Source organism: Mytilus californianus, unplaced genomic scaffold (assembly GCF_021869535.1).
Source record: "Mytilus californianus isolate M0D057914Y unplaced genomic scaffold, xbMytCali1.0.p SCAF_8, whole genome shotgun sequence".
NCBI lineage: Eukaryota > Metazoa > Mollusca > Bivalvia > Mytilida > Mytilidae > Mytilus > Mytilus californianus.
Window position 1 is genome coordinate 5,195,155 of NW_026262734.1, and position 12,642 is coordinate 5,207,796.

The window sequence follows — 12,642 nt, forward strand, 5'->3', positions numbered from 1 at the left end:
CTTCCATGCGTTAATCGTACTACAGCTGAATCGATGACAATACCGGTACACTAAAATAAGGAGATAGGGTTTGTTTGGCACTATTACAAATATCAACACGAGTCCATAGGACGAGGATGTACACAACTGCTGCTGGTCTCCATCATCACTGTTACCAATGCTCCGGTACTGACCTGATTAAAATCATACATTGTTACTGTATATCTTAAGTTTATAAATTGTTGATTGCATTAAAATTGCAATTGAAATTTTCTCATACAAACTTGATCATAGACGACATGGTATTTTTCCATTTACATTTTATATCCGATTTTCTGTAGGATTTTGATGCTTATTTACGTACACAGATTATAGATGGTACAAATTAACTAAATTCATTCAGAATTTACTGACATATAGACCTTCCAATGAAATCATATATATCTCCAAAAACACTGGAGTAGCCTAACTTGGATGAATATTAATAAGGTAATCAATATAAACATTTGATTCAGATACTTGAAATGAGGGTATCTTTTTTTTGGCGGGGTGGTCACAAATAAATCAAAACTATTGTAATTTATTCTCTATGTCATTTTCGGTTTCTTTTTATTAATTAATTTCATATGGTTATGGTTTGGTGTCTGTAGACATGTTTTTCTCTCATAATATTTCCGGCATTCCTGTAGAGCAGCTCGTGTTGATTTATTGTCGCCTTTAATATGATATAATTGAATTAATAATTGGTGCGATTGAAGATTTTGTTCATCGATTTTCAAAGAGTATGTCAACCTCTGCCTTGCTGATATATACGATCCATAATATATTAGCCAGTCTGCTTCCATATTTATTATTACGGGGTTGTTAACCAATGATGAGTTATTTGCAAAGGAAGATAAGGCTTGCTCTGTTATAGAGTCAAACGTTCTCTTAAGTATTTTGAAATCCCCAGATGTATATATTTCAACGAAAGCGGAATCTATCAAGAGTCTTCGACCTGCAACAATAAGATAATTTATATTTGAATCTCCTATAATACTTTTCCAAAGATATCGTTGATTGGTAACTGATATAAAATCGGAAATACGACTTAAAGTAAATATTGAATTTGTTCCATTTCTACGGAAATTGGAATTCACGATTATCCTTGCATCTTCTCCAAATTTTAAATATTCTTTTTGATTAAGTGCTAAGACTGAAACATTGTGCCGAAGGATTGAAAATCCTCCAGACATATGAAAATCAGCGTCTAGAAATACACCGGTCACATTTTGCTGTCGACTAATGAAATCAAGGCAATTATTCACGTGATTTGAATTATAGATTCCTCTGTAATTCCATTTTGATATTGTGCTTTTATTAAGAGAAATGAATATGTTCCCTTGGATAGCTGCAGTTAAAATGACAATTAGATACACAAACTGCTTAATTTTGCACAATTTTGATCCTAGTTCACAAACTACCACAATAATTTTACTGTATAAAATAAGTATCAACGGAATAACGTCGTGAACAAACCGAATTTCTTTGTGTCCTTTTGACGAATACAAACACAACAAACACAATATTATCATAATCAACTGCTTAGTCATTTTGACTTCCAACATTTCTTTTGGTGAAGAATTTTCATGACGAAAGAGGACGGTATAAACTGCATACAGCAGAAAAAGAAATATGCTAAAAGTCAAAAGTATAATGTTGAGCCAATCATCTAACAGTAGTCTCCGTAGATAAAACAACATTGGTTCAACTCCAAACAATTTTGCTGATAAATTTCCAGCAACGTTGAATTTAATCCATTGCCATGGTGATATAATGATTGAATCGTAACTAACATAATCATCTCTCAAACCAAGGGAAATAGCAAGAATGAATCCTATCAAGTAATATGGACACAAGAGTGATTTCAATCTTTTAAAATTAATTGTAAACGCGACAACAACAAGTATAACGGCACAAGTGTCCGGTCTGACGTAGACCAGAAGACCAAGTATAAAACCAGAAAACACAGATTTTATTATTATAAACCATCGTCCACCACTCTTTTTCGCCATAGTATGTAAATATATATTTGTCGTTGAATCATTCGACATTACATCGTTTTTGCTCTTTATTATTAGTTTAGGTAAGTTTGCATTATGGTCTGTTTTACAATGAGCCGGTATCTGTTTGAACTGTGCTTCGTTATACATATGAAAATTGTATACTCCACACAGACTAGAATACTCGTTTCCGTTATTGGCTGAGCTGTTCCCTTTATTATGTTGGGTTTTTAACGTTCTTGAAGAAGATCGTTCAAGGATATCAGCTATTATAAAGTATACCAACGGAGACAGAAAGCTGTTGACTAACGTATGTGTTGACATGATATTCAAGTGAATAGAACATGCACACATAAAAGTTGAGAGAACTGCAGTATCATGACATCCATACATACACGTAGTGAATTTGTATACTGATAAAATTAACAGTGACGATACAGCCGTATGAAACATTTTCCAAATCTGTGAAAATAATGAAGATGTTAAAGTCATCAGAGTAAATAGCCTTCATACAATTCAATTTGTCACATGAATTATTATAAAGAAGGTGTATAGCAAGGCAATCCATTTGCCACATTTGTTAAAACAAAAATATTCAATTGATTTAAATGTGTCAATTAATAATACTACGGTGACATCAGCATACTTACTATTTTCGAGGGTAGCATCTCAAAATCAAAAGATTATGTATGGGTCACCTGTAGCTTTTGTATAGATTTATGGATCGGATTGTTTTTAAACAATGGCGAAGATACACGACACCCAACAAAAATCAGGGATGAAGTTTGGTGCCCAAAATGGTAGACATTTCTATCAGTGGCACACATCAACATTTCATAAAATATATGCTTAACTTGGAAAAAGTCAATGTAAGAAAATTATATAAATAAAAGTCCTCAAAGATACCAGGCTTATAATTTATTATCATGACAAAGGCTTCCTCTACTTGGCACTCAAATCAAAACAGTGTGAAGGCCAAAACATATTCGAAGCATTGAAAACCAAAATTCCAAAAAGTTTTACCAAATTCGGCAAAGAACATCTATGCCTGGGATCAAACTTCATAAGGTCTGAAATTAAACAACTGTATATTGATACCTGCTTTTCATTGTCTTTGAGTTGTCCCGTATATAAATATTCGAGAGTGATTTCTCCTCTCTGAAACATGATATATTCTATCTTCGCCATATTGTGATTCAAATTCTTTTTCGACCTATCTGAAGTTTACATTGGCAAATGCATTTCTCTTTCAATGTATAAAGGGGAGATAATTTAAAGTTTTATAATACAACTGCATGACAACATGGGGAAAATTCTCAATGGGGTACTACTAAAAGTAAAATATCTTTTAAAGTATATGCCTGTTCTGCTTAGCATTTTGGTGATACTATCAAACGTGTAACGGGTTTTTTTGTTCGTGTGTGTATCTAATAAATGTTATTCCAGAAGCAATGATAGTTCACATACATCGTAACAACCATTAATTATGAATACAACATTTTAGAGAAAAGGTTCTTTAATTTAACATTAATGTTAATTATCTTTGTCCTTCACTACAGTGTAATTACATAATTGTACAATAGCATTTAAAAACTCCATGTGTTTTGTAGACTGTTGTTTGTATTCTCGTCGAGTTTTTTAATTTTTTTTTTGGGGGGGGGTGGGGGGTGGGGGGTGTTTGGGTTTTTTTGGGGTTTTTTTTGCCATATCGTTGTCACTTTGTCTCTTTTTCATTCTATTTACTTTGTTGTTTTTTATATTGATATGCAGATATCGGTCACTGGTGGTTAATGCAAATAGCAGTGGTATTAATATTTTTTTGTTTTAGTCATGCTTTTTTGTTGTTCATTAAATTCATTTTTCTTGTATATATATATATATAATTTACATACCACAAATATACTTCCTCTGTATCCAAAATACAGAAAGCAGTACCCAACGTATGAATAAATCTTTGGAATGATAAAAGACCGCAAACTGTACATTCCGAGATGATATTCGTGTTTTCTGGCAATGGTAATATTCGGATCATTCAAGTCTGGTGGTGGGAGATATTCGTAAGGTCGAAATCCAAACCCATACAGTTCCGAGTGAGCAACTTGAAAACAGAACAGAAAAAATGTAATTAAACGTGTATCAATCTTTATTGTAATTCCATTAAAATATCAAACACAAATTTTTATTCTAGTACTTTAGATGATATATTGGCAATTATCGTACACCAATAAACGTACGTAGCTTTAACTGGTAAAGGTCGTAACAGCACGCCAGAAAGACATTGTACAAACCTCGTAGATTTATTGCAATCAGAAAAATATCTGTCCCTATCTGACACACCCTAAATTTAAATTCAGTTCAAATACCCTTCCTTCATACCGGTTGAACTTCATGGCAGAACCTACCAAATGTATTGATAAAGTTAATATGTTCTCGTCTTGAATTGTTAAGAGGATACTGTATATGCTTTGTTTTAACATATTCATTTAAATGTTTTAATTAATTATGTCAAATGTTGCCTCCATGTGTACGTTGTGTATAAATATTGAGTTTTATACCATTACGGTTCAGTCTACAAACTATAATGTAGTACTCAAAGGTAATGTATAGCTTAAATGTGCATGACTATCATTACTTGAATCAATAATTACACTGATTTTAAAATTGTATTCTCAACGGTAAAAACTTAAAGTAGAAATAAATCATGTGGTATGTAAAAGTATGACACTTTTATAGCTCCCAAAATCCAAAGAAAAAATGTAAGTGATTTGGGTATTCATTCATATGTAACAATCACCTAAAAAGTCAGAAACTTGTAACAGTATTATAATGTTAAATATATTCAAGCAATATCCTGATGCAGTTATAACGTGTTGCATTGCACCATATCAAGAATTGTTTATCATATTAAAATAACCAAAGAAGTTGATCATGGGTAACATATATTATTTGTGAAATGATTTAACATTGCGTCTTCCTTTGCTAAGTGATGTTGATCTTTTTGTCATTAAATTAGCTCTTTATGTAATAATTCACAGAAGTCATTTTAATGGTACTGATCTTTCCTACTTGTGTAAGTGTATGAGAAAATATAAATGTGCTTTCGTTAGATACTAATGTTTGAAGGTCATGTCCTATCTCTCCTTATCATGGCGTATGACATACAAATTATGTACATTGTTGATACAACATACTCATTCATGTCTCGTCCATAAACACCAACGGACGTTTTAAAACAGCAAAACAGGTTGAAGACCTCTGACTTTGAGATGAAGAACAGCAATACATGCACGTGACTTTGCTTCTTTATGTGTGCATAGTGATCTTATGTTTTGAATTGATGCACCATATTCTGTCTTTTCCATTAGATAAATATAATGATTTAGTTTTAGTCCCGAAAAGACAATGTTGTTTTCGTAACGTCATAAGTATACACTGTATTGATATTTTTGAATAATTTGGTAACGAAACCCTTGACTTGATAATGTTGGCCTTGATTTTTTAGAATAGATCTTGCAATTTATATAAATATAAAAAGGGTGTAGTATGAGTGCCAATGAGACAAATTTCCATCTGAGACCAAATGACATAGAAGTTAGCAAATATTGGTCACCGTTCGTTTTATTTCTTTTGTATTCCCAGTTCTTACTCAGATGATAAAATATTCCAAAAGAACCGTGACATTTTAAACAATTTATCTAATAGCTTTCAACTCAAAGATACTTATTCATATTACACCGATTGTGATTGTAAATTGAAAATAGCAACTAAATGAATTGTAATGACTTGGACTATTTTTTTAAATAAACACTTGAGTGTTAGGACTTTAAATTTCGGAAAAGGGGTGTGAACTGTATCAAGTTGTTAAGTCATAATGATAAGTCTAAATAGCCTGAAAATTGTAATAGGTTTAAAAGCATACATATATAGAGGACTCGGACTTCTTTTCAACTGAGTTTTACTGTGCGTATTGCTGTGTGATTGTTTATTCTACATTGGCTAGAGATATAGGGGAGGGTTGAGATCTCACAAAACATGGTTAACCCCGCTGCATTTTTGCGCCTGTCCCAAGTCAGGAGCCTCTGGCCTTTGTTAGTCTTGTATGGTTTTTTTTTTAATTTTTATTTTAGTTCATTTTTATGTTTCGGAGTTTAGTGTGACGTCCATTTTCACTAAACTAGTACACATTTCTGTTTAGGGGCCAGCGGGATTTACTCGCTGTGTTGAAGACCCATTGGTGGCCTTGGGCTGTTTTCTGCTCTTTGGTCGGGTTGTTGTCTCGATGACACATTCCCCATTTCCATTCTCAATTTTATAATTTGCAAACTGAAATAAAGTCTTAATAAAAAACGAAAATAATATTCATTTATTAGAAGTTAAAGAAAAAACTACCAATGAAATATTAAAAAAAGACTATAAAGACTGTTAAAGTATGAAAAAAAATTACTACAATGTTTTATTTCTTGAAAGCAACTTGTACACTTAGTATCACAGCTAGTTTTCGTTAATCTTAATTTGCCCTTTCAGGATTCAAGGCCATAAACTTCATCAAAGTATGTACCAAGTATCTTTGTAAATCGTAGAAAAATTGCTTATGAATTTAAAACGGTCGTCACCTTTTTAAATGTTGTACAGTAATAAAGTATTTTTATGAGTTAAACTAAAACGTAATTAAATTTATCAAAGTTACAATAAATGATACACCCATTAAACATTGATGGGAATATCACATTAAAAAATTGCTCGTGGCCAAGTTGTATATATATATTGGTTCATTTAATTTTTGCCAGGCTTCATTTCTTCGTGACGAAAACAAGTAATATATTAAAAAAGGGTTACATATACTAGTAGATGATATCAGTCAATAATTCAATAAACGCAGGAAAACAATCGGTATATGTGTCTATACATTATGAAAATACTCCTCCTTTATCTAGAAAAGTGGCTAATTAATTAAACGGAGGCTATTAAAGATCAAACAGTAATTACAGTCAGACGCTTAGAGCATACGGTCCCCCTTTTTTCTTTTTTCTTTTTCTTGTGTACATGATTTTTTTTAGAATATATTCATTATTATTTTAACATATGTTTTAACATATTTTCACTTATTTGAAATGTTCATGTTTTTTCATACGATTTTAAAATAACAGTAGTTTATATATGCTTTCCCTCTATCCTTATTAACTAAGAATCTTCCGGAACATATTTGTTAGAGATGAAATTAATTCATTTGTTTTCTATGTACAACAATTTTGCCACCAGCTAATTGCACATTGATGGCTCTTACAAAAACGCCGAAACGTTTTATAAAGCATCAAGGTAAAGTTATAAAACAGCTAGTTCAAATATATTTTATATTTTCCGACACTTCACATATATATATTGTATTTGTATATTTAAATATTTACGTGGAGCTGCCAACAAATCGATTACCTCCTTTTTGGCATGTATCTTATAGTTAACTTTTTTTGTCAAATCATTTGATATGAAACCTTGAATAAAATAAAAAATCCCATCTTCAAGCCCTTAACACATTTTTCAATGATTTTCAATGATCTGATACTAGTATATAAAACCCTTGTTATTATATATATATATTTGTTAATCTAATTTATTATTTGAAAAGAAAAACGAACTCCTGGCGGTCAGGAGTTACTTGAAACTATGTATCAAATATCCTTTATAACATCTCTCCATAAGCTCAAATAAAGGCTCCATTGTTATATATAGAAGGTAATGTATATATATAGGAATGTCAATAGAATTGTGACTTGCTCCCTTTACAGTTTTGAATAAAGACTCTCTCTCTCTCTCTCTCTCTCTCTCTCTCTCTCTCTCTCTCTCTCTCTCTCTCTCTCTCTCTTTTACAATTTTGAATAAAGACCTAAGTTTCTGCCAATAATGAAAAAAAAATCTTCACTGAATAGTACCAGTTTAACTTATACTCCAACAACAGGACTACGTATTCTTAGACCCCGTACTCCAACAACAGGACTACGTATTCTTAGACCCCATACTCCAACAACAGGACTACGTATTCTTAGACCCCGTACTCCAACAACAGGACTACGTATTCTTAGACCCCGTACTCCAACAACAGGACTACGTATTCTTAGACCCCGTACTCCAACAACAGGACTACGTATTCTTAGACCCCTTGCTTAAAATGTTAGGGTTTGACCGTTCCTGACGAACATGAAATAATCTCTCTCTCTCTCTCTCTCTCTCTCTCTCTCTCTCTCTCTCTCTCTCTCTCTCTCTCTCTCTCTCTCTCAAATAACCTAACATTTCAGATATAGCTGGAAAAACAACTAAGCTTACCATATCTCTTATAACATTTAGTCAACAATTATTCTATACCGACACTTATTATATAAATTTAAAGCGCACTATACATCCATTGGATGTGCTGATGGATATTTTAGTCTTTAGTTAGATACTTTTTATTACTTGTTTTTGGCTTTGTACTATAGAAGAGAGGCAAACGATACCAAAGAGACATTCATACTCATAAGTCAAAAGAAAACTGACAACGCCATGACTAAAAACGAAAAAAAGACCAACTGACAAACAGACAAACAACAGTACACAACACACAACATAGAAAACTAAAGACTGATCAACACCAACCCCACCAAAAACTGGGGTGATCTTATGTGCTCCGGAAGGGTAAGCAGATCCGTCGTGTTGCTCATGCTCATGGAATAACATACAGTATATAACTGTGAGTACTTTCAGATTTGTACGTTGTGTCTTTTGTGTTTTTGTTATGGAATGAGATCTGAGCATTCAACTATTAGACAGTAACCCAACGATACAAATCACAAAATATCCGTCATTTTCAATAAAAAATTTGACATGAAACAACGGTTTAATATGGTTACAACCATTTCTTTAACCGAAAATTATAGCAAGAGAAACTTTTCTATAACTTTTTAAATTGAATTTTAGAGACAGTCTGAACGGCACTTTACAAATCCACGTATGTCGTCTTAAAGCTGATTCATGAATGCAGGGTGTCCATACAAAAATATAGCAGAAAAAGATTGATAAGCCGCGGTAAAAGAGATCACGTTGTCTGTTTCTTTACAAAGAACGATGGTTATCATAACATAGCATTACCTCAGTATTGGAAAATTATCAAAAAATTATTTTAAGTATTCATTTTTATAGTCAAAAACATCATAAAAATGTCTGAAATTTTGAAGGTGCATATGTAAGCATACTTATTCGAAAATCGTTGTCCCGAGTTTTAACTTTTCACGTACAACCTTTTAACGAACTAGTATTATAGAACTCATTTATTTTTTTTCCGTTTTATTCTTAATTTAGTCATCAAGAACGTATACAAAAAGATTGACATACTGTCATATAACTGTCAAAATATGTGTCTTTTCATTTTTTCATACATAATTAACCTTATTCACGTGGAATGAAATGTTAATTCCTTTATCACTTTATGATCTGACATTTTGGACCTTTAAACCACAATTAAAGTAGCTGCATATGATTATTATCTCCCTTGAATGACAACCGATCAGTACCATTTCTGATCAAACATTTACAGACACTCGCTCATAAATTGACCCACAAACGTTTTACATGAAACCAATTTATCGAAAGCAGTCAATTCTTTTTTCTAAGAGATGTTTATTTAAAATCGTGTTGTAGGTTATGCCTTCTTACTATTTCTTAGGCTATGGCTTTAAAAAAGGAGATAATCATATTCAATTTCTTTGTTTCACACACGGGGTGGAATCTGAATAGCAAAGTCTATAACAAATATGATAAAAATTAAAATGATAATCATATATCTATGAATTTATTAGGTTGTACAGAAAAATAAACTGTTATCGGAACCTCAAAATTCACACGTTAAAGCTTTGATATTTCCACTTTTATTGAAAATTCTAGGAATTATAGAATATGAAGCACCGTGTTGCCATATTTACTTTAGCTCTTTCTGCTATCTATATAGTTATACATTATAAAATTGACCGAAAAAAAAACCCTTGTCTTTCTAACTTCAAGCTAATTTCACAACAATTTTAACCAGTTTAGCACTAAGAAATAAATACTGCAAGATTGTCTACAGTGTTTGCATCAACATGATTAAAGGTTAAAGAAGTAATTTTCTATATCATTTTCTTCTTAGAGACATTTTGTCAATTTAGCCTTCAATACTTCATTTTAAATATGTTTAAAAGATGTAAGCATTGAAACAGATATTTATCATTCTTCTATTCAGCTATTAGATTTGAATACTATATATATAGATTTTAAAAAGTAAAAAGGTTTTATCGAAAACCATACATTTTGTAACTTATTTCTTTTAACAATTTTCCATGAATATATAGTATATAACATTGAATAGATGGTTTGAAACATGAATCATATAAAATATTAAAATACGACGAGTTTTTCTTTTTAAGTGTGCGATATTGACGACACATATCTTCTTTGGTGATCTCTCAAATTTACAAAATAATGAAGATGTGGTATGATTGCAAATGATAGATATAAGAAGATGTGGTATGATTGCAAATGATAGATATAAGAAGATGTGGTATGAGTGCCAATGAGACAACTCTGAGACAACTATCCACCAGAGTCCAAATGACAAGGAGGTTAGCAACTTGTACGGCATTTAACCATGAGAGAAACTCATATTGTAAAGTAGCTCGGATGGCAAAATGTGAAACAATTCCTAAAAGAAAACCAACCGTCTGATTTACGTATAAACTTCGGACGATTCGGATCTTTATATCAAGTACACAGTCACTTGTATATTGTTGGAAACCTTACGTTTATCTTTTGGTATCTTTTTTATTTTATTTTGTGTGGAGTTGCTGTCTCATTTACATAAACTAGCTATATCACAATCTTCTTTTATTCATTACTTCACAGAAATTTATAAATAGCTTTAATTGTTAGTCATGTCACAGCTCGGTTTGCGATTTTTTCTGGACATTAAAAATGGTTAGGATATTTATATTTATTATTATACAATACTAAGAAAATGCTCTCTTAAGTTCCAATAATATGTTTGATTGATTGTTGCTTGTCTAACAGCCAGTGGCAAATATTTGATGCATACTTATTGTGATACCTTACCTTCCAGCGTTTGATAAATCTCATCCGGGTGTAAAATCCACCAATTGTCTTTGTTTATAACATACAGAATTCTAAATGTTACTGTCAGTAAAAATATGATCCAATGGAAATTTCTTGGGAAAAGTCTGGAATCTCTTAGACGGTTTGAAGATTTCATCGTCTTTATATTTTTCTCTAAATATTCATCCTGCTTTTGTCTGTGCAAAGCATTTGGTGAACGTTTGTCCTAATTTTTTTTTTATACACTAAAAGTATTTTTTAATCCCGATTAATATCAGTGTTAAGTTACCGAGTTTAAGGACAAATAACAGTTAATTCGAGTACCGTAATAGAGTAGTTTCCAAATTAATATTTCAAGAAATTCTTCGCATGTCCGCAAAAAATAATTAACTTAAATTTCTAGCTCATACAACACAAATGTTACTACCGAATGACATATGATACGTGCTACTAAATTAAATGTTTAACAATTCTAATCCAATGCATCATCTTAAAGTAAACATATATTGTCCAATAAACAAATCTCCATTCAGTAACTATTTGTCAACTAACTTTTACAACACCTCTTTTCGCGGTTCAGTAACAGTTAGATTGTTATCACAGTTAATGTTCATACCTAGTTAATAGGTTTTTTATTTGTTACATTTCTATTGCCTTACCTACATTGACGGGGTTTACTTTACTTGTTACTTTTATGTAGCCCAGCCCCTCAGTAGCAATAATCATTGTATTGATCTTCTCCAAGCATAAATGAGACCTACAATTACGTTCATGTAACACTGCCCTCTAGAGACCATTAACCGTTATAATCATACAGTTCAAACATATATAACAAAGATATAGTCATAAATCACAAAAATAAAAATGTGTGTGCTATTCAAAATTATTTTGTCTCCAAAAATTGGAAATAAGAAAATATAAAATGAAGTTAAAAGTTGAAGTTAGGGAGCTACCATTTGATTTTTATGGGGGGGCTAGGATGAAAAATGTTGTCCTGCCTTTTTATTTTTCCCTCTATTCGGTCCTGCCTTTTTATTTTTCACTCTATTCGGTCCTGCCTTTTTTTTTTAGTTTATCCTGACTTTTTTTTTTACATAAATTGTCATCCTGCCTTTTTTTTTTGCAAATAATCTCATCCTGCCTTTTTTTTTACTCAAAACTCCTGTCCTGCCTATTTTTTTCAAATTTCATCCTAGCCCCCCCCCCCATAAAAATCAAATGGTAGCTCCCTTAAAGGTCAACACATGAAAAAAATAACATAGTTTGTATACTAGTATATTTAATTATAAATACCATCTGTTCCATATGATATTTAAGAAATATGGGGTGAATTTTTTCGTTTGAATCTTATAATGATGTATTTCCCATTTTTTTAACTGTTGGGAAATTGAATATGAAGTTTAAAATCATAAATATTTGACTGACACATAAAACGTTACATAGGAATCGAATTACGTACATGATGTGATGTTACACTATTGTTTCAGATAATGGTGAAGGTTTGGTACCA

The 12,642-nt window shown here is 31.6% G+C and overlaps 1 protein-coding gene across 1 annotated transcript; it reads right to left on the bottom strand.

The window, feature by feature from the left end:
- Positions 1 to 566: 566 nt before the first annotated feature.
- Positions 567 to 11,463, bottom strand: LOC127711848 (uncharacterized). The gene is made up of 3 exons (XM_052218012.1): positions 11,133 to 11,463; positions 4,104 to 4,119; positions 567 to 1,947 (listed from the first exon to the last, which is right to left on the bottom strand). Exons 1-3 carry the CDS (start codon positions 11,287 to 11,289, stop codon positions 567 to 569), a joined length of 1,554 nt encoding a protein of 517 aa, XP_052073972.1. The 5' UTR covers positions 11,290 to 11,463.
- Between the last annotated feature and the right edge of the window lie 1,179 nt (positions 11,464 to 12,642).

What these genes read in the sequence shown, in the direction of transcription:
- LOC127711848 (XM_052218012.1), bottom strand. Translation starts at nt 11,289, where the DNA reads ATGAAATCTTCAAACCGTCTAAGAGATTCCAGACTTTTCCCAAGAAAT.